The sequence below is a fragment of the Laetiporus sulphureus genome, assembly GCF_001632365.1.
Source record: "Laetiporus sulphureus 93-53 unplaced genomic scaffold LAESUscaffold_11, whole genome shotgun sequence".
NCBI lineage: Eukaryota > Fungi > Basidiomycota > Agaricomycetes > Polyporales > Laetiporaceae > Laetiporus > Laetiporus sulphureus.
This window is the reverse complement of record NW_024468520.1, coordinates 714,716-734,005: the sequence shown is the minus strand read 5'-3', so window position 1 is coordinate 734,005 and position 19,290 is coordinate 714,716. Positions and strand designations below refer to the sequence as shown.

Below are 19,290 nucleotides of genomic sequence, written 5' to 3'. Positions count from 1 at the left end.
ACCTAACCGAGACAAAAGTATTCGTACAATTCGAACAAACAGCCTTTTAGCAGGCATGTACAGCGCGTTGAATCCTGATCTCGATCCCTCACTTGGTTTCGCTGCTGGCTTGGGAGAGCAGCTGAGATACCTTGCTGTGTCGAGGTTTGATGCTACAGAGGAACGGCTTCGGGTGTCTACGCATTTGAATGGTTGGCGTTTCTCGTGCACAAATGCCAATCAATGCTAGGCCCGACTCTCACCTTACGGCCCCGGGTATGAACTCTGGGACAGGGATGACCTCCTGTCCCGCCTCGTTGCGTTCTCTTCCAATATCCATCGTTGCTACTAGATTCGCTGCAATGAGCCAGAAGCTCGAGTCAGCGAGCATGCGGCCAGGGCAAACCCTGCAGTCGATGTGAGCAGCGATACATGATGCACACTGACGGATACATGTCTTACCTCCGTCCAAACCCAAAGATAAATGTGGAAGGATCGGGTATGTCTTCCGTATCCGCGGGAGTCTTGCGGAAGCGTTCTGGGTCGAAGACCTCTGGCGCAGGAAACATTTCCGGATCTCGTGTCATACCCCTAGCAGATCAATAAGACAGGCTTTACTGTGAACGTGAAGAAATGGTCTACCAAATGTTCGCTATGATCATAGATCTTCCAGGGATGTAGTATCCGCGATATTCATCATCATCAGCGACTTGGTGAGGCACACCTGAACGACGGTTCAATCATGCCTTCTGCTGAGCCTTGAATGCTACATACCAAGAGGAGCGGGAGCGGCCCAGCTAAGACGATGAGAGTAACTAATGAACAGTAACACGGAGATGGGCAGGAGCGTACCGGAACGTCTCCTTCAACACGCTCTCCAAGTAGGGCAGCGACGGTCTGTCAGTATAGGTTGGGAGCCATGAACGACCGACGACTGCGTCCATCTCCTCCTGAGCCTTCCGATAGATATCGGGGAACAAAGTCATGGCTAAGACAAACGACGTGATCGCTGTAGCGGTCTGAAACCGTCGTGTGAGCCTCGATCCAAACGTAAAAGAGCAATACCAACGGTGTCGATACCAGCTAATGGACGAGAGTGTACTCAGAAACTGCTCCGGATGTTTTCCATCGCTCTTACCTTGATACATGACGGATGCGCCTGCCCTGATACCAATTTCGTCCTCGGCACTGGTAGGACCGGTGGATGTTTCCTCGAGCAATTTACTCACATACGATGGTTTTGCGGCGCCACGTGCCTGGATCCGTTCAGACAATGTGACACAAGTAACGAAATTTACCATACCATCTCGTCCTTGACCCTCATGAATGGGACGTTCATGGCTTCAAATGCCGACCGCCTGATCTCCAAGGCTTGACGTTTGAAGCCTGCACCTAGCATCCACGCTGGGATATACTGCACTGTTGACATATTTGGAAGGAGGGTGGTCAGCGCCAGATAACGTGCGACGGGTAGATATCAGAAGCGTGAAACAACACCTACATATGGGAGCGAAGTCGACCAAAGTCGAGCCAGCTCCACCGGCTTCAACAATTCCCGTAAAGGCTTCGTCTGCCTTGACCACGAATTCGTCGTCATCGGACGTGACGGTATGTCCGTAGCTGATCTCGAACAAGACGCCGGCCGTATATCTGTTCTAACTGTTAGTATCTTCGACGTTCTGAACAGATCGAGCTGACCTCTTGATGTGCGACGCGAAGTCCTTAGGCGTTCGAATCAATTCCGAGAGGAACCGCACCATTTCTCGCCGCTGAACTGGCTGGAAACTGTTGAGTGCAGTCCTGGTCAAAAGAGTCGCCTGGAACCACTTCCTCTGTTGACGCCAAGCATCGCCGTACTTCATGAGAACAAGATTCGGGTGAAAAGCCTTGATTCTGAAACATGACGCGTCGCCAATAACGATCACGATGAATGGAAAAATTGCATGCAACGCACAGTTCGGCATACATCACAAAACGGGGCCTATCTGAATATATTGCACCACGCTTCTCCAACAGCTCACGAGCAGCGTGTACGGAGTTGAGGATAATGACATGCTTATGAAACAAGCGTGCATAAACGACATCCCCTGCTTCCGCCTGAGTAGCTGCTGGCAAAGCTTCTACGAGCAGAGCATACCAAATCTGTTGCCCCATTCGGCAAAAGTAAGCTCCTGCCTCTCGAGCGGTACCTGAAGGACGTTTCCGATAATAGGAAGTCGCTTTGGGCCAGGAGGCAGGTGTCGGTCCCTCGCTCGTACCCAAGAACGGAGGAGGACCAGACACAGCAGCACGACACATATGAGTACCGGATTCGCAGATAACGTCGGAAGAATGGTAGTCATCATTCCATGATGAGAGGGTTGTCAACAGCCTCTTTATACTGGACGAAGGGCCAGATCGTGGGGCACGCTGGACCTGCGGATGTAATGCCATCCGCTCCCCGATTGTCACAAGGGCAAGGGATGTATCGTGAGGTGTTAGGAATGACCCGGGTCCGCTGGTGCTGCCATATTTGACGGACTGTGGCGATCGATGAACACAATGAGGTTCATGCTTCTATCTGATTCATAATTCCAGAACATGCCTAGCGTTCTCTATTACATGTCGTGACATGTGAGGGCACCGTATCATAGTGTCGCTGAGGATTGTGCTCGCCTTTGGATATTCGTGAATACATTGGAGGAGCTAGATGGGGCTCTCATTGACCTGTTGTAGACAAGCATGCTTTTCTGGGGCTGTCATGAGTGTGGGCCTTCACTGAACAGGTGTCATGTTTCTTTCGTGTGCTGGAGCGATGGTATCGTGAGACTCACCCTGTTGAAATGCGGAATGCATCCAATCTAGATCTGCCTGGCTGCTAGACAGGCTAGTCACAGTCAGCACGGCGAAAGGAGCGACCGGAACCACAATAACTAATTGAGCATGTACCAACCTCGAGGCCGCCAGTTACGTAAAGGATCACATCGAGTCTAGGAATGAGTATAAGTCTTCGAGTTATTCGTCGTGGATACGCCAACCCAAACGCAATCCAGCCATTCCAATATCAGAAGTGCTGAGTCGCTGGTAAGTTGGACGCCAAGGAGCAGTCCCTGGCTTGGGGAAGCCACATGAGCACAGTGCGCACGTTGCGCGGTCGCATTTACTAGACGGAGAGTCTCGCCGAGGCTACTGACGTAAATTTCAATACTTATCTTCAACGCCGGAAGATCCCATTTTGTCCTTCAAGTTTGAGGATCTCCGTCGCCAAAGTTGTCATAACAGGATCGTCAAGATGAGTCACCACTGAATGAGAAGCCGAAACAGTGGTTCAAGAACGTAAGAGCATGACAACGACGCGCGAAAATGCTTGATTACACAGACGGTCTAAGGCGAGCACTGCCTATCAGATACGATGCCACACGACGTTCTAGTCATAGAACACCAGCAAGCGCAGCTCGATCGACTCCCTGTAAGGTGCATCCTCGGGAGTGCTCGGATCAGGGAACGCCGTATGCGGCGTGAGCAGAGCAGTCCCGTCATCCGTCTTCGAATCAAAGCTGCGTACCAGATCAGCCGTCCGCAGGCGACCGCATCCAAAGAACTCACCATTTGATCAAGACAAGCTCGTCAGGTTCCATCCCACGCAAGTATTTCCACCTGTGGGATGGGTTGTACTTGACACCCAGCGTCTCGCCTTCCCTGTCCGGATACACCAGCGTCACCGGCACCAGATCCGCCTTTGGATCGACCGAGCGATAGTCGCACAGCGCAAGTGGCCAGTCGTACGCGGCGTACTTGATTGGCCGCCAAAGGTTGATGATTTGGAAGCGGCGCCGGACGAGGACGGGAGCGTCAGTTGGGGGGAGGTGACGGTGTACGCGAGCAATGGCGGACGCGGTGGTCTGGTCGACGTGTACCAGCGGGACTGGCTGTCGCTTGTTGGGCGCGTCATCGACCTCGCCTGGGCGACGGCGGCGGATAGCTGGCTGAAGATCAGCCACTGGTATATGTAAGCCGACGAGATGTGAACTCACTGTGGTCAAAGGGAACCACACGGCTCGCGCCCATGAGCTCCTTGACGAGTGCGATGCTCTCCGGATAGTACTCCGCCTCGATCGCCCTATCATCCGTGAAGTCCTTGTGTGATGACGCACGGCGGAAGAACTGAAAGCCCGCCGTATCCAGCGTCACCGAGTCCTCCCTTCCACGGAGGTTCTCGATCTCGACCTCGTGCGGCTCGTCACCGTAGTTGCGTTTTAACTTTCCGGTTGAGGAATCCGCGTTGATGTTGTTGTAGGGCTTGGAACCATCCAATGGAGGAGAATAGTACATGAGAGTGGCACTAACTTTGTCGGGCTCCGCGGATGACATGGTGATGAAAGCTGAGAGATAGTGGTGAAGTCAATTAGTGAGCGGAAGTAACAGTACTGCGAGACGGCTGGTGAGTGAGCGGAAGATCACGCAGGGCCGGTTTATATAAAGAGCACTAGCCTTGTGTTCGCTGAGGGTCCGTGAGATGACGTGCTCGGAGTTCTTGCTGACTGACTTTCCGCGCTGACAAAGTCCTTGGTCGACTTATGTACAGACCCAACGGTACTCCGATATCGGTGCTGACCCATGGCAGCTACAGAAGCGCCATACAGCGCCATACATCTGCTTTCAAGGGTGGCAGGTCGGCCGTGTATGCGAAGCTAGTCTCCTGGATGGATCATGGATCGCAGTGTGCGAATGCACATAGGATAGATCTTCTCGGGTCGTCCGGACGAGGTAGGTTGTTCATGCAACACAGATGCAAAAAAAACACGGGCATGCATGCAGACGTTCCGCCCCGAGAACGGAGTGAATCGACAGAGATGGTGCCCACAGCTCCAACGAATCATCCAGAAATGCTTGAGGCCTTAGAATAAAAACTAAAAACTTGATTATGCGCATATGTTAACGTTGCAGGTTGTTCGACTGAAGCCTGTAGCATTGCTTCCGCGCATTGTACTCCAAGCATAAACCCAAGTCCTCTTGTGCGCAAGCATGAACATCAGGATAGCTGACACGGGCATATCAGGCCAGACTCGGCGATTATTCGCTTGGTGGCGTCAGCATCTGGACTGAGTCCGGCAACGTCCGCGGCATTCATAAGCGTGGCTGTGGACGACGCTGCTCTCCTTCCAACTACCACCACTACCTCCATCGCTCTCTCACACCATCAATCTAACTCTTTACAACGTGAGTACTCGTCAGCGTACGCGATATCGCGAGTGGCGCTGAATTCCTGTGCAGCATGCAGATCTTCGTGAAGACTCTCACCGGGAAGACCATCACGCTCGAGGTCGAGTCCTCGGATACCATTGACAACGTCAAGGCCAAGATCCAGGATAAGGAGGGGTGAGTTTGTGCTATTTGAGGATATGAGAGGTGGTTTGGATGAGAGGCTGACCGCCTGATCTTGCAGAATCCCCCCTGATCAGCAGCGCCTGATCTTCGCTGGCAAGCAGCTTGAGGATGGTCGCACTCTCTCGGACTACAACATCCAGAAGGAGAGCACGCTCCACCTTGGTAAGTAGCTATAGATTGCTTGTCATGCCACAGCGGCTAACGTGAACGTCCAGTTCTCCGTCTCCGTGGCGGTATGCAGATCTTTGTCAAGACCCTCACGGGTAAGACCATCACCCTCGAGGTTGAGTCCTCAGACACCATCGACAACGTGAAGGCGAAGATCCAGGACAAGGAGGGCATTCCTCCGGACCAGCAGCGTCTCATCTTTGCTGGGAAGCAACTCGAGGATGGCCGCACCCTCTCTGACTATAACATCCAGAAGGAGAGCACCCTCCACCTTGGTACGTTTCGTCAATCATCCTGCTCGTGTTAATATTTATCGGTCGCTGTCAGTACTCCGTCTTCGTGGTGGTATGCAGATCTTCGTCAAGACATTGACCGGCAAGACGATTACCCTCGAAGTCGAGTCGTCTGACACGATCGACAACGTGAAGGCAAAGATTCAGGACAAGGAGGGTATCCCTCCAGACCAGCAGCGTCTCATCTTCGCCGGGAAGCAACTCGAGGATGGTCGCACCCTTTCCGACTATAACATCCAGAAGGAGAGCACCCTCCACCTTGGTATGTCTCGTCGGTCATTCCATCCGTGTTGGTATTCATTCGTCCTTATCAGTCCTCCGTCTTCGTGGTGGTATGCAGATTTTCGTCAAGACTTTGACTGGAAAGACGATTACCCTCGAGGTCGAGTCGTCTGACACTATCGACAACGTGAAGGCCAAGATTCAGGACAAGGAAGGCATTCCTCCGGACCAGCAGCGTCTTATCTTTGCCGGCAAGCAATTGGAGGATGGCCGTACGCTTTCCGATTACAACATTCAGAAGGAGAGCACTCTTCACCTCGGTATGTTCTGTTGCTACTAGCTATGGCGATGCCTGACTGACGACGCGCATAAAGTCCTCCGTCTCCGTGGTGGAATGCAGATCTTCGTCAAGACGCTGACGGGTAAGACGATCACCCTCGAGGTCGAGTCGTCCGACACCATCGACAACGTCAAGGCAAAGATCCAGGACAAGGAGGGCATCCCGCCAGATCAGCAGCGTCTTATCTTTGCTGGCAAGCAGCTGGAGGATGGCCGTACTCTTTCTGACTACAACATCCAGAAGGAGAGCACTCTTCACCTTGGTATGTATTGACTACTACCCAATTTGGTGATGCTTGACTAACGGTGCGCATATAGTCCTCCGTCTCCGTGGTGGAATGCAGATCTTCGTCAAGACGCTGACGGGTAAGACTATCACTCTTGAGGTGGAGTCGTCCGACACGATCGACAACGTCAAAGCGAAGATCCAGGACAAGGAGGGCATCCCACCCGACCAGCAGCGCCTGATTTTCGCGGGTAAGCAGCTGGAGGACGGTCGCACTCTTTCGGATTACAACATCCAGAAGGAAAGCACGCTCCACTTGGTGCTGCGTCTCCGTGGCGGCCAGTGAGCGCTGTCGCCTGTTGTAGTTAGATGTACGAGGTTTCTTCTTGATCATCGTTGTACTGTCATTGTTGTATTGTGCGCATTCTCATAGTATATGATCCACGACGCTCGGTCGTACCCTGTGACAGCAGCGGTGTGAGAATTGGCCATGAGAGCACGCGTTGTGTCGCGATGCGCGGCAGAAGCGAGCGCATAGGAACGGCGACGGGACACGTCGCAGTACGCGGGAGTAAAGAGTATTCTGTTCGAGGGTCTAGTCCATGCCTACACCCGAGCATCAGATGAGTATAAGGCTGTGTCTGCGGAGGATGTCAAGTTCGGTGAGATTCCTAAACGTCTCCGCTCGTGTGCGTCGTGACATGCTACAGAGCCCGGTACACGGCAGAATGCGAAGAAAGCTGACGGTGTAAGCGCCCCATTCTCTCAGGTTTCACGCCGAGTTTCTGGTGCCGATCTCTACCGCCGGCCACCCATTGGAGTCCGTCGTGAGTACTTAGTCGTCCCACGAGCAACGATCTCTCGTCGCCGACGACGATGTTCTACGCACCAGAAGTCCCTTTGCACATGGCCCATCGTCCATGACAGTCAGCGCAGCACAATCGATAGTGATCAAGATATCTACCCCTCTCTCTGAGAAGGCGGGCCCGTTCGACGTCAATTCGGGGGCCCCCAAGGAGTGGGTGCAGCCTACAAATGAAACGGATCCGACCAGTCGAGCTATGCAGCTCTTGTCTTGCGACGAGGACACACTGAGAGTGGGGCACTCTGGACGCCATTGGGTAGAGCTAGTCTGGGCGAGATCATTGTATCCGGGGCGATCAGTCAAATTTCCATAGCACCAGCGAACCCCCGCGCGCGCCCCAGGGATCGTCGATGCCTCTCTAAAGTTCTCGACCCACGACGGCCGGACGGTTTTTGCCGAGCGCGTCTGCGGTGGTCGCGAGAGCAAGATGCCACCAGCGGGTTCCTCAGCCAGACTCGCGGGACATTTACTGCACGCGCTATCGCTGAAGGTGCAACCGTCCGACGGAGCGGCGGAAGCAATATGGACGATGCCACGTTGAATGAACACACGCAGGAAAATCCTCCTGCCGCCACGGCAGTCGCGCCGGTCAGCTAGTTCGTCCTCCTATAGTTAGCGGCCGCTTAATGATCGAGATTGTTTCGTCCTGTCCCTCGCGGGCATGGACCGTCCCTTAAATCTGCCAGGAGGGCGGGAACCCGCGCCGTTCGCTCTGCATTCTCTACTCTGCGTTCCCCGCCTTTCTCTTCACCCCGCTGCATGTGGCACGTGACGCGGCAACTCTGGCAAGATGGTGCAAGTGACGCCTTCAAATGCCCGCACGAGCTTGGGCTCTCTCGTAATTGGCGGTTTGGCGGCGACTGCGTGAGTTATCGTGCACTTTGATGCCATATGATGTGTGGTTGACACCGCGGCAAGGCTCTCGGGCGTGGTCATGATGCAAACTATTCTATACGCACGTATATTTGAGAAGGACGCTACGATCCTAAAGACAATTGTACGCTTATTGCGCCGCGCATATATGACCACATACTCACTCGTTATAAGATAGGTTGCAACGATCTTGTATGTCCCCGCTGCATCTTGCAATCCAATGCTGAATATTGTTCAGTGCCCTAGATATCTTCCACACATGCCTGGTTTGGGCGGCTATGTGGCAATATTTCGTATCCAGTTTCGGAGACGCGAATATAACTGATCACGTATTCTGGTATGTCGTATGCGTCCGTCCTATCACACTGGCCATGTCGCTGAGCCCTTCACAGGACCGCTGGGGTATGTTTCCCCCAACGACTGTGAACGACCGAGCCTGACGTTTCTAAAATTCCATACAGCTCACCATTGCAATGACTGTGTGTCTTTTTGGTTTTCTTGTGAGCTAGGTGGGCTGATGAAACTGCGTAGGCGATCACCACTTTTGTTGTCCACATGTATGTGCAAAATATCCGTGAACGTGCCGCCTGACTGACGCAGCCTCTCCTTAGGTTCTTTTCTTATCGCTTGCTGAGACGTGAGTCACGGTGTGCATCTGTTGGCAACCCAGCGATTGATCCAGATTGGTACGCTTCTAGTCAGCAGGGGCAATTACTTCATCACTGTCCCGATGGTGCGTCAATTATTTCACAATGGAAACACCCTCGAATATTCTGATATGGTTCTGCTAGGTGCTTGTGGCCTTCGGGCGATTAGGTGTGTTACCCTGCGCTCGCGCCATATCTGTTACTTATCGGCCACCTTATCCTTAGTGTCCGCTGTTGGTAAGAAAGTCCGATATTCTTGAGCGCTCATGTGCTTAATATCTCGTACCAGCTACATCTGCAGAAATGTTGGTCATTTCCATGCCATCTCAATTCTATCCGTTTTTAAAGCTAATCGCTGACTCACAGGATCCGCGCACGGAGCTACTACGAGTTCTACGCCCACTATCGGGTGAGTCAATTGGTCCGCCGGCCATACATCAGCTGTTCAAGTCCCTGCAGTGGCTCTTCACGCTAGGTCTGGTCTTGTCGACCGCAGCTGACATCACGATCACTTCCGGTTTATGTATTTTCTTGCGAATCAACAGGCACGGCGGCAGTGGGCGGTAGGCAGAGTGTCAGCCGATTTTGGAGCGCCCGTTGACATTTGACACAGGTTAGACCATATCTTGAACTCCGTGACGCTGTACACGGTAGAGAATGGGATGATTACCTGGTAGAACCTTTCCGCATATTTGGCGCGTATGCTGCTGACGGTTTTTTTTAGCGTTGCCACTGTGCTCTCCTTAATCTTTGTGAGTGCTATCGACGATTCTGCATCCGTATCTTGTATGATCTGATGGTCTCTTGACTGCAGTGGCTTGTCAAGCCCCACGCTCTTATCTATCTTGGCCTTCATTTTGCAATCAGTAAACGTAGGTGATCCATGAATATCTCACACGCCAGCGTCCACTCACATGCCCTTTCGCATTTCGCAGTTTACGCTAATTCTTTCCTGGCATCGTACGTCTCTTACAGTTACTCGCGCTCTATGTCCGCACTGAACCCTTCCTCCGTCAGCATGAACGCTCGGAAGCTGCTGCGCACCCAGAACGCGACGAGTTCGGAAGAGGAAGGACACCGGCTTCCAGTCATCTTCGCCCATCACATCTCTCACGATAGACGGGACTCGGTACGTTTCCCCTCCGAGGTTGATCTCTCCACCCTCAGAAACAGCCGATTCTGACGAAATGGTACGCACTGTGCAGGCTGACGAAGTCGACCTCACCGGCACGAAGGTGCGTCCCCCTCTTCTCTCTATGCTCTGTACTTCGTCGCTGATGGGCGTCATGGTTTAGTTACAAATTAACGTGGACAAGACGGTGGACTACGTGACGGATGACCCGATACCGTCGCCGCCTCGGCATCATTCTGGTGGCTCTAAAATCGTCGCTGAATGAGTTACATATGACGGATCGATCGAGATGTTGAATTCGCCGTTGTCTGGGTGGTTCTGAGCGGGCGCGTGAGGCTTGCCTTGTGATTACCTATTGGACTGCTGCGCTAGTGTGACTTGCCAATAGAAACATCTTGTGCTTGGAGCTGGCGAGACCGAGTGAGAATACCGATGATGGCATCGTGCTCTACTGCGGCGTGGAGCTCGAAACGCGAGCATCAAACGTGTCGGTGTTGGTTGATGCGTGCAGCTTCAGAGTGGTGATGGAGGCCATGCACGATGCTCGTGTCTTTCATTTCAGCGATAACAGCCATGCAATTTACTATCGCCGCAGTAAAGCTACCGCACCTTCGGTAAGACCGCGGCCTCGCACTCGTTGGAGGCGGTAGCGATGGCTAATTTATCAGACGCACGAGATGGGATCTGTACCTCTTTAGTGCAAATGGGCTGCTCCTCAGGTGCGCAGGATTAATATGTCGTACTGATTAGCGCGACTGAGTGTCATTTCATGACCTATTATATGGGCGTTGGTCAATAACCGGATCACGGAGGCGGGAGGGCACGCCTTCGAGGGCATGCTCGGAGCGTTTCTTGCAACGCCCTTGATACACCACGAGGAAGTAGCAGGGTGAGCCTCGGGCCTCGAGAGATTGGCCAGATCAGGATATGCAATTCATCAGTGATTTAATGTCGAGTACTTATGTTCTCTCTCCCGCCGGTTCTCTTCTTGCCATCTCTCCTCTTCGCGGACATTCAATCGTACCCAACTTGCAACTCGCGATCTGCCCTTCGATACGCCGATCAAAATGAACTACAACGGTGTATACACAGATGCTGCATATCACCGTTCGAAGCATTCGCACTCTCACCATCGCCACAGACATCATTCATCTACGAACGCGATGCCTCAGACGATTCCTTTTCGACGATCGCATACCGCGGATACCTACAGCCATCCCAATCCGTGGACTCCATGGGATGACATGGCGCAGACTCTATCTCGGGTCTTGGAAGAAGACATGGCAGCGATGGCCTGCCAAACCGAGGATATGTTCCGGCGAGCGCTACAGCAGCAAGAACACTATTTCCGCAGCGACAATACGTTCCGCGCGACGTTTGACACCAGTTCCTTGAGCTCGCTGTTCTTCGGGGACGATCACCATCAAGCTTACAAGGAGGCGTGGAGAATAGATGCGCAGAGGTTGAGAGAGCAGGAAGACGCGATGAGAGAGCAGTTAAGGCGATTGCAGCAGGCCAGGCTAGAAACGGAGAGGTGTAGGGCTGCGTATGAGAGGCAGAAAGCGGAGGATGCGGCTAGAGAGCAGAGGCGGAGGAAGCGGGAGAACGCACGGCGCGATGAAGCTGACAAGAAGGCATGGCAACAAGCGTACGAGGCAAAATGGGCGGATATCACATCCACTTCTGCGACACCCGCTGAACTCACGTTTCGCGCGATTCCGTGGCCGATGTTCTCGGAGCCACAGTCGGTCGAGGAGATAACCCCGTCTGCGGTGAAGGCGTTCGTGCTGTCGCCCTTGCACTCGGAGGGTCAGTCTCGGAAGGAGAGGATCAAATCGGCGCTGAAGAGGTGGCATCCTGATCGATTCGGGAGAGTACTGGTTCGGGTGGTCGAATGCGACAAGGCGAGCGTGGAGGAAGGTGTCGGAATCGTTGTTCGGTGTTTGAACGGTCTGCTGGAGAACGAGACCGGAAGAAGCTCTTGAGGTGAGCTGCGTACTCGTTGATGGTACTTGCATCGCACTTGTACTGACGGCGAAGGATTATCAGCTTTATACTTGGGCAGATCACTCACTACGCTGTCCCCACCCGACGTTATGAAATTACCGGGTATGCGATGGCACGGTGTAGAATTGCAGGCAGGCTTACGCCGTACTACGGACGCTTGGCGCCGATTTAGCGGTCCATCGACCCCTGATGTGGCCCGCATCTCAGGACTCACCACGACGATTTCTCAAGGAGTCCTCTATCAGTTTCTCTTCCAAACTTGAAGCCGCGATGCGACAACAAAGACTTGTCCGGACAATGGTACTAAGCGAAAAATCCATCTTAGTCGATCGTGACTTGGGTGAGAAAAGGATTGCCCAGATTGGGCGAGTCCCGACATCATGGCTTGTCGAGTGATCATCATGTTCACCTTGTGACTCTTCTTCGTTATCCACGCAGAGAAAATGGCATATCGTTCTTTTGCTTTCAGGCTCTGTCGCTGGTGTCGGGGCAGACAGTCGAATACAAGCTTGTCGCAACCTGTTTGATACTGGGACGATATATGAATGTAACTGCAGTATGAAATTTCCTATGACATACCTGCAGAGAGCCGATCCAGCTGACATTGGGACGAGTTGGACGTTCCAGCGAGTGTAAAGTACGCCTGATTGACACCAAACGAGTACGAGCATCCGAATATGCAAAATAACACAGTAAAGCTGAGCATGGTGCGATCAAGCCCTCTCTCCCAGATAGAAACAAAGCCGACTCAATCTCCGAGGACGGACATCCACGTATGGAGGCCACCATCTTGGATTTCTACTGGTAGTGGCGCAGGACTCAAGAAAGGAGCTTCTGTGAGCTGACGTCCTGGGTGTCTCCCTTCGGCAGCTCCGAGTCTGCCCCGATTTGTTGCAGTTTGAATTCTTCGACCGCGGACATTGCGGGCGGTGGTTGCAGGGAATGCCTGTTCTCGATGAACTCGGACAAATGCACTCGTTGCAATGGTGGACTAATGCCTTGCTGTCGAAGTCATCGATGAAAGAACGCAGGTCTGCTTCAAGACGGAGCACTGAACTGCGAAGCCCTTACCAATCATGAGACGTGATACCCGAGGAACCAACGGGAATTTGATGCTTCGAGACATCATGACGAGAAAACAGTAGCATCCATTCCGCCGGTCGACGCTTGCCAAATGTCCTCGCCTCTCGGAAGAGCTGCGGCGCATGGAGTCATGTTCCAGGGTCCGATAGGAATCATGATAAAACCGTTTAGAGTGCCTTACGTTCGCAGAGAGCACCATCCTGCGTGAAACCCGTGAGCTAGATTCAAGACACCATGTCTCCTCCCAAAGATCACACATGGGCCAAGCAGGATTCGTCGGAGTAATGGAATCGCACCCGCTGTGGAAAAAAGATATCTTAAAGTATGCCATCCCTCGAAACACCTCATGACACTGGAGTCTGTGCTTCCTATCCTAGGGTCTGATCCAAAAGATGTTCTAGTCTCCGAGAGCGCCCAAAAGGCGATGCTTTTGTTTAATGTGAGACGCGCACGCACCAGGATGATGTTCATCTTGAAACACCCGAGTGGATGGGCAAAAGTGATCAAGAATCAAGCTCCTCGAGCAGTTGAGGTGGTCTCTCTATAGGCATGCCTATGAGCAGCATGCTCACATGCCTCGTAAAACAGGGCTGGATTTCGGCGTCTGCCGGGGTATGCCTCGTCTCAGACAACTTGCAAGTGCACGCGGCTGGCATTTAAAGTCATGGCCTCTGACAAGTCTATCTCCTCACACATCACAAACGTTGATGGCAACTGGGGTGCAATGTGTTTTGATTCATTATCACTTACATCCCCCGGTCTTCTACATACATTTCATCGCCCACCAGAACTTACACAATGATCCGAGTTGCGATGGACAGCCACCGACCAATCACTGGACCCTTTTCCTCCAAACAAGTTCCACAGCCTCTATTCACGTCGAGTTGTCCCTGGTGAAGTTGGGAGACCTGGTATGGTCGTTCGCGAAGACGAAACCTGCAAATTTACAGACGATCACATCTACAAGGTGTCAACGGAGGCTGCCTGTGGAATCACTGTGGAGAACATTCTCACTGTGATTATCAAGCATAAAAGGGACAACTATATTTTCGCACCCATCGGAGAGGGATGTGGATACTGGTTGCATACACTCGCGCTCGACCTTGCCAATGCGAGCATTATCTCAACGAGCGCTGCAAATGAGGCCAGAGTGGCGCTGACCAAGTACTGGCCATATCTGCCGGGTACTGCACCTCAGGAGAGGGCCATGGCAGTAGGCCGATTCTTCTAATCACAATGATTCAGTGAGTGCTCCTTGCTCATGCCTCTTTATCTCCATTTCTGATATTATTGTTCTAGCAGTCCTAGGCATGCATGGTCACCCTGTTTAATGGCTGCCTAGTGCTGTTACATGCCCATCAATAATTCAAGCACTACCATGTACAGTGCGTTACTGTCTGTACTACCTATCTGCCCTCCCTATATCATTGTGTGCCCCCACCACTGATTGCTGCACAAGCAAAGACGAGTGTTAGCACACTAGGACCGTGGCAGTTCACATTCGCACCATAACAAACACTATATCCTATCCACACACCATTCACTAAGCAAGATTGTTGCAGTGTATGGCATACTTTGAGTCATGAAGCACTATTTACTGACAGAGAATGGTGTTTTATCCAATCTAGTATATGTCAAAGATCGCTGGCGCACGATGACAAGCACCTCCTTTCTGTATCGGACTCCAAAATCGCACGTTAGCCAATGAAGGAATGACCACCGTATCCGACCCCATCGTGCAGCCCAACTAGTAGTCACGTCTCAGTTTATTCTGTCCTATCACATCTAATCCTGCTGGTATGTGCACTGTAGCGAGATCCATGCAACTCTCCTTTCGTGACCCGTGCTGCATTAGACGTCGCGAAGCAGCGCCTCATGAATGACAAGGCGCGTGAGTTTTCGGCATTTCAGATTGCTTTAGGGGCGTATTGACACACGAAGGCTATTGGCATTATACAAGGGCTTTTGTGTATGCTCGGCTCGCGTACATATGTATTGCTTTATGATCATTTGATCTTGCCGCACGATCATACTGAAATGCATCCTTGCAGGTGGAGTACACTATACGCATGTTCGTCATTTACGAGAAGTTCCAACTTCTACTCGGTGTCAGAGATTCTAATGGTTTCATAGCGTTTCAACATTAAATTGTTTGTTCATAGGGTTCATTTCGAGTCGGCCCACGAATCTTCTGAGAACGCATGCAGAAATTTATGACTTATCGATCATGATCGCGCCCCGAAATAAGATAGATACTTCCCGCAAAATCCCATAAAGCTATCAGTCTTCAGTACTCAGCAGTACAGCAGGTGAGCGGCCCATTCGTGGCCTGATGCATTGTGGCTGTCTTTGTATTGCCACCCACGTGACCGTGTTTTGAATGTTGAAACAACGCCTTTGTTCTTCTCGTTCGTCCTTTGTACTCGATCTGAAACTTCGACTTCACACTGGCATTTTTTAAGTCAAGCTATTGGCAATTCTGCTGCTAGGAATAGCCAATTCTGGGCTTCTTGATTCTCCACGGCTTTGCTGAATGATATTGTCTGGTTCGGAGCATCTCGCTTTGTAGTGCTGAGAATCTCATACGAGTCACACGAATCCCGCTGCTTAATAGTCGCTGGATCTACGACAGATAAACTCAGTTACATCGTGGTCTAGAACCGGTGATCCAACATCTGTATATCTTCCGAGCTGAGAATGCGGAGTGATTCTTCGTGAGTTCCTCAGCTTTTGTATTGTTTCTTCGACAGAATGCTGTGCTTCGGCTATCTATCGTGGGCGATAGTCGCAGCATTCCACAGACGCTCTCTCATGTCAGCTCTATGACGCATGGATCGCCTGACAGGGTCGAATGTAATGTGGAGGGTCGGCAAGTAATCGGCGAAGCCATGCTGGCAATCATGCTGGCCTTCTGTCTACAGGTAGCACGCAGCTTGTGACTTGTTGTCGAGCATAGTAGCACATGTACGAGCTCTGCTACGTCTGTGCAAGGTTCCGCATTCTAGTATATTTCTCCTGGCCTTTCAAGCTGTATTTATTACTATTTTCGGCTCATACCCTTGTCTTCATTCTGATGCCTTGATAGAGAACCTTCCCCGGTACGTACGTTTCTTGCGGCAACCTCAGCTATAGCTTACCAAGGATGTGTATACACAGAGGCCCTTTCGTCTCCTCTCCCCTGAATCTGATGATGGGGCATCAAACTCAGTTGCTCCAAATTTCGCAACATCGCCCGCGCAAGACTCCTCTTCCCACGGCGCTCCTTCTGAGGCACCCCTTTTCCGGCAGCCAATCGCATTTTCATGGAATGCGAACAACCCCATGGGAGCTGGCGCAACGCATGAGACACATCCTGTGATATCTCGTGCAGCGAATGGGACCGGACAGGCGACAGCAGCCAGGCACCAGCCTGCGCAAGGAAAGAGGAAGTCTTCCAAGGATATGGGGAAATCAACTACATCCCGCAAGCATCACAAGAGGCATACTGGGCCATTGCAGCATTCTGTAGAAGTCCATCCAGCAGAAACAATGACAAGAACCATAATGCGAGCGAGAAAATATGTAAATGAGTCTGCTCTATTTGGTTCTGCACTGCCTACAGAGGGTCCGTTCGTGGCGACGTTCCGACCCGATCAGGCTCAAACTCCCGAATTGGCCATATACGAATCGTCGTACGGCACACCTCAAACAACGCCCCCGCCAACGTCTTCAGTGCACCGCAGTGCCGCCAGTAAGTGCATCTTGTAGTTTCTCCACTCAATGCATGCTACTAACATGGTGGATGCTCAGCTGAAAAACAACCGAGTCGATCGTACTATCGTAACCATCACGACAAGCAACGTGATAAAGCACCTTCTCAGCGCAAACAAGCGGAGCCTTCTGCTGGTACTTCCTCGTCCAACTCTGGCCATTATGCTGCAAACGCCTTTCCACCGGCATTTGATTATTCCTCTAACCCTCGATTCATGAATGTCGTAGCACCTGACAACATCACTCCAGACGGGACTATTGAGTTTTATACAACGTCACATCATCCTACTTCCTCTAGCTCAGCATCCATGACATACCTTCAGTCCTCGCAACCACCTAGGAGGACTGACAAGCACACTGCGTCAGAGCGCCACCGTAGATCACGAAGACATGCAGATTCATCATCACACGCATTATCGGTAGGTCAGGTTCCAGGCCCGTCCACACCAGGCGGAACCAATGCTATTGCTTCTTCCTTGCAGCGAAGCCCAGCTTTCAAGACAACTCGACGCGTGGTGCGCATGGTCACTCTTCTTATCCACGATCGGCGTGGCGATGAGCCCATGGAGATACTAGTAGAAGTCTATGTACCTCTTCGAATGGACGATGAACCGGCCGTTGGATATTGGGCAGATGCTGAGGAGGTTTCTCATGAATTACAGAGGGGCCCATCCAGGATAGATGGTGCGTGCTAGGCGTCATGAAGGAACGAGTACTGATGGAAGTTTCCAGGGAGAGCTAAATTGTATTGTATGCGAGGGAAATACCGACAATACATCATGAGGGTCACATGCGGGGGAGCGATCAAATGTCACACCGCGAATCTGTTAATCACAAAGCAAAGAACGTTAGACATCTATGTTGAGGATGTATGTCTCCCACTGTTGGTGGAAATAATCAACTGAACGCTCATTTTTTTTAACCTAGGCACCTCACGATTGCGACAATGAGTGTGTAGCGGCTCATATGGCCGAACTTGCCGGATCACCGCCGCATTACGAACGCGAGATGCTCACACCTGTGACGGAGTCTATGCTGTCTCCGACTTCCGAGGTGATGATCCTTGACGAGGATGACCTTGAAAGCGTATCGCAACCTTCCTCATCAAGAAAGAGACGACGTTCTACCAGCACGCACTCCGATGCGCCTGATCTGCGGCACTCCTCTCATCGTGCTAGCCCTTCAGGCCCTCATCGGCCTTCACCAATTCCTCAAGAGCAGCCCATGATGCTCACACCGTCTACCACTCAGACATCAGCCGCGTCTCAAGATTCTCACAATGCACATGTGCCCTCTCCGTCGCCTCCCCAAGCTGGTGCATCTCATGAAAACTCCCAATTCCTCCCCACCCCTTCATCTTCGCAATCATCTCCATCTGAGGAGGAGCTGTATGAGAGCTCTAGAAGCTCTAGCTCCTCTGAGTCTGATTCCTTGCCTCCCAACAAAGTCAGACGTCTGGATGGGTCGCGAGATGTTTCGCCTGCTCAGAACGTCAGCTTCCCCATGAGCCACTCGCGGGCAGTCCAAGAAGAACTCCAAGCTGCTCCTGCCGCTGCTCTGGCCGCACAACCTCCTGCTTTGGCTACCCCACCGCCTGCTCCGGCTAATCCGTTCCTACGGTCTTCGTTCGCGCGATTTGCCACCTCGCTCGGTGTGTCCAACACACAAACTAGAATGTCTGGGGACCCTTTCCCCAAGACTTCGACTCTTCCCTCTGCCGGTCTCAACCCGATTAGCCCTGCTTCTGAGCAGGACAATGCAGTGAGCATGCATTTGCGGTCCCTGATATTGGAAGACCCAGCGTGGGAGAAGTTCCGCATCGGTAGGCAACACAATCTGACGATGTCGCAGCAAATGCAGCAATATGAATACGTGAAGAGCATGTTTGACAAGTACGTGTCTAAGTACACGCCTGCTGATCTGAAGGGTGCGCCCGGCGTGCAGATTACGAAGGTCAGACATATCAAATCCCTGTCATTTGCATTTGCGTAAGCCGACTTCTCCACAGTCTCACGTCATGCGTGCATTCAATCTGCCTGACAAATGGGGAGAGGAGGGCATGGAGATGCTGACTCTGACTGCGCTGTACGGGCCTGGTGGAAAGTGTTGTGAGGATGCCAACGTCATCGCGATGATGGAGGAGCGACATCCGATTGCTACAAAGATGCAAGTTGAGAAGTTCCTGAAACTGCTTCGAGAGACACATAGCCGTTGGACTCTTGAGCATCCGGACCTTTTGCAGTAAGAGAAGGCGTCTATGGTCCATGACAGTTTCTGGATGACAAGGCTTAATGTCTGAAGATGTAATTGATGTTTCATTGCAAGAGGCACGAGGCCTC

The 19,290-nt window shown here is 52.0% G+C and overlaps 8 protein-coding genes across 8 annotated transcripts; 5 read left to right on the top strand and 3 right to left on the bottom strand.

Moving 5' to 3' along the window:
- Nucleotides 1–2,730, bottom strand: LAESUDRAFT_724017 (cytochrome P450). The gene is made up of 15 exons (XM_040908522.1): nucleotides 2,635–2,730; nucleotides 2,564–2,573; nucleotides 2,117–2,499; nucleotides 1,934–2,066; nucleotides 1,678–1,872; nucleotides 1,481–1,629; nucleotides 1,283–1,398; nucleotides 1,118–1,235; nucleotides 1,049–1,062; nucleotides 832–998; nucleotides 754–776; nucleotides 622–703; nucleotides 442–570; nucleotides 243–386; nucleotides 1–176 (listed from the first exon to the last, which is right to left on the bottom strand). Exons 3-15 carry the CDS (start codon nucleotides 2,319–2,321, stop codon nucleotides 89–91), a joined length of 1,563 nt encoding a protein of 520 aa, XP_040766251.1. The 5' UTR covers nucleotides 2,322–2,499; nucleotides 2,564–2,573; nucleotides 2,635–2,730; the 3' UTR covers nucleotides 1–88.
- Nucleotides 2,731–2,946: 216 nt separating this feature from the next.
- On the bottom strand, nucleotides 2,947–4,521 carry LAESUDRAFT_69777 (uncharacterized protein). Its single transcript, XM_040906320.1, has 4 exons — nucleotides 4,450–4,521; nucleotides 3,993–4,385; nucleotides 3,565–3,940; nucleotides 2,947–3,515 (listed from the first exon to the last, which is right to left on the bottom strand). The coding sequence occupies exons 2-4, from the start codon at nucleotides 4,327–4,329 to the stop codon at nucleotides 3,386–3,388; spliced, it is 843 nt and encodes a 280-aa protein (XP_040766250.1). The 5' UTR covers nucleotides 4,330–4,385; nucleotides 4,450–4,521; the 3' UTR covers nucleotides 2,947–3,385.
- Nucleotides 4,522–5,126: 605 nt separating this feature from the next.
- On the top strand, nucleotides 5,127–7,051 carry LAESUDRAFT_697463 (ATP-dependent protein binding protein). Its single transcript, XM_040906309.1, has 8 exons — nucleotides 5,127–5,178; nucleotides 5,233–5,337; nucleotides 5,405–5,508; nucleotides 5,562–5,789; nucleotides 5,842–6,069; nucleotides 6,122–6,349; nucleotides 6,404–6,631; nucleotides 6,687–7,051. The coding sequence occupies exons 2-8, from the start codon at nucleotides 5,234–5,236 to the stop codon at nucleotides 6,938–6,940; spliced, it is 1,374 nt and encodes a 457-aa protein (XP_040766249.1). The 5' UTR covers nucleotides 5,127–5,178; nucleotide 5,233; the 3' UTR covers nucleotides 6,941–7,051.
- A 1,198-nt stretch (nucleotides 7,052–8,249) lies between these two features.
- On the top strand, nucleotides 8,250–10,376 carry LAESUDRAFT_757742 (uncharacterized protein; the record flags this gene model as incomplete). The annotated part of the gene is made up of 21 exons (XM_040912353.1): nucleotides 8,250–8,323; nucleotides 8,378–8,456; nucleotides 8,511–8,524; nucleotides 8,571–8,669; nucleotides 8,725–8,734; nucleotides 8,794–8,811; nucleotides 8,864–8,889; nucleotides 8,944–8,969; nucleotides 9,031–9,065; nucleotides 9,124–9,148; nucleotides 9,205–9,216; nucleotides 9,269–9,284; nucleotides 9,346–9,388; nucleotides 9,439–9,542; nucleotides 9,593–9,652; nucleotides 9,704–9,731; nucleotides 9,794–9,851; nucleotides 9,915–9,939; nucleotides 9,997–10,108; nucleotides 10,185–10,214; nucleotides 10,275–10,376. The coding sequence occupies 21 exons, from the start codon at nucleotides 8,250–8,252 to the stop codon at nucleotides 10,374–10,376; spliced, it is 996 nt and encodes a 331-aa protein (XP_040766248.1).
- A 547-nt stretch (nucleotides 10,377–10,923) lies between these two features.
- Nucleotides 10,924–12,240, top strand: LAESUDRAFT_69293 (uncharacterized protein). Its single transcript, XM_040906144.1, has 2 exons — nucleotides 10,924–12,097; nucleotides 12,161–12,240. Exon 1 carries the CDS (start codon nucleotides 11,179–11,181, stop codon nucleotides 12,094–12,096), a length of 918 nt encoding a protein of 305 aa, XP_040766247.1. The 5' UTR covers nucleotides 10,924–11,178; the 3' UTR covers nucleotide 12,097; nucleotides 12,161–12,240.
- On the bottom strand, nucleotides 12,237–13,045 carry LAESUDRAFT_69303 (uncharacterized protein). The gene has a single exon (XM_040906149.1). The coding sequence runs from the start codon at nucleotides 12,787–12,789 to the stop codon at nucleotides 12,322–12,324; it is 468 nt and encodes a 155-aa protein (XP_040766246.1). The 5' UTR covers nucleotides 12,790–13,045; the 3' UTR covers nucleotides 12,237–12,321.
- Nucleotides 13,046–13,908: 863 nt separating this feature from the next.
- Nucleotides 13,909–14,432, top strand: LAESUDRAFT_736010 (uncharacterized protein; the record flags this gene model as incomplete). The annotated part of the gene is made up of 2 exons (XM_040910651.1): nucleotides 13,909–14,059; nucleotides 14,086–14,432. 2 exons carry the CDS (start codon nucleotides 13,909–13,911, stop codon nucleotides 14,430–14,432), a joined length of 498 nt encoding a protein of 165 aa, XP_040766245.1.
- Nucleotides 14,433–17,435: 3,003 nt separating this feature from the next.
- Nucleotides 17,436–19,236, top strand: LAESUDRAFT_724010 (uncharacterized protein). The gene is made up of 4 exons (XM_040908521.1): nucleotides 17,436–17,635; nucleotides 17,684–17,820; nucleotides 17,879–18,904; nucleotides 18,960–19,236. Exons 1-4 carry the CDS (start codon nucleotides 17,473–17,475, stop codon nucleotides 19,194–19,196), a joined length of 1,563 nt encoding a protein of 520 aa, XP_040766244.1. The 5' UTR covers nucleotides 17,436–17,472; the 3' UTR covers nucleotides 19,197–19,236.
- The last annotated feature ends 54 nt before the right edge of the window (nucleotides 19,237–19,290 follow it).

Coding starts and splice junctions, on each gene's coding strand:
- LAESUDRAFT_724017 (XM_040908522.1), bottom strand. CDS start 2,321: ATGACTACCATTCTTCCGACGTTATCTGCGAATCCGGTACTCATATGT. Junction 571..621: donor ATGATCATAGCGAACATTTG/GTAGACCATTTC, acceptor TTGATCTGCTAG/GGGTATGACACGAGATCCGG. Junction 387..441: donor ATCTTTGGGTTTGGACGGAG/GTAAGACATGTA, acceptor CATCGACTGCAG/GGTTTGCCCTGGCCGCATGC.
- LAESUDRAFT_69777 (XM_040906320.1), bottom strand. CDS start 4,329: ATGTCATCCGCGGAGCCCGACAAAGTTAGTGCCACTCTCATGTACTAT. Junction 3,941..3,992: donor TGTGGTTCCCTTTGACCACA/GTGAGTTCACAT, acceptor ATCTTCAGCCAG/CTATCCGCCGCCGTCGCCCA. Junction 3,516..3,564: donor GAGCTTGTCTTGATCAAATG/GTGAGTTCTTTG, acceptor TCTGGTACGCAG/CTTTGATTCGAAGACGGATG.
- LAESUDRAFT_697463 (XM_040906309.1), top strand. CDS start 5,234: ATGCAGATCTTCGTGAAGACTCTCACCGGGAAGACCATCACGCTCGAG. Junction 5,338..5,404: donor AAGATCCAGGATAAGGAGGG/GTGAGTTTGTGC, acceptor CTGATCTTGCAG/AATCCCCCCTGATCAGCAGC. Junction 6,632..6,686: donor GGAGAGCACTCTTCACCTTG/GTATGTATTGAC, acceptor GTGCGCATATAG/TCCTCCGTCTCCGTGGTGGA.
- LAESUDRAFT_69293 (XM_040906144.1), top strand. CDS start 11,179: ATGAACTACAACGGTGTATACACAGATGCTGCATATCACCGTTCGAAG.
- LAESUDRAFT_69303 (XM_040906149.1), bottom strand. CDS start 12,789: ATGCTCGTACTCGTTTGGTGTCAATCAGGCGTACTTTACACTCGCTGG.
- LAESUDRAFT_724010 (XM_040908521.1), top strand. CDS start 17,473: ATGGTCACTCTTCTTATCCACGATCGGCGTGGCGATGAGCCCATGGAG. Junction 17,821..17,878: donor TAGACATCTATGTTGAGGAT/GTATGTCTCCCA, acceptor TTTTTAACCTAG/GCACCTCACGATTGCGACAA. Junction 18,905..18,959: donor CCGGCGTGCAGATTACGAAG/GTCAGACATATC, acceptor ACTTCTCCACAG/TCTCACGTCATGCGTGCATT.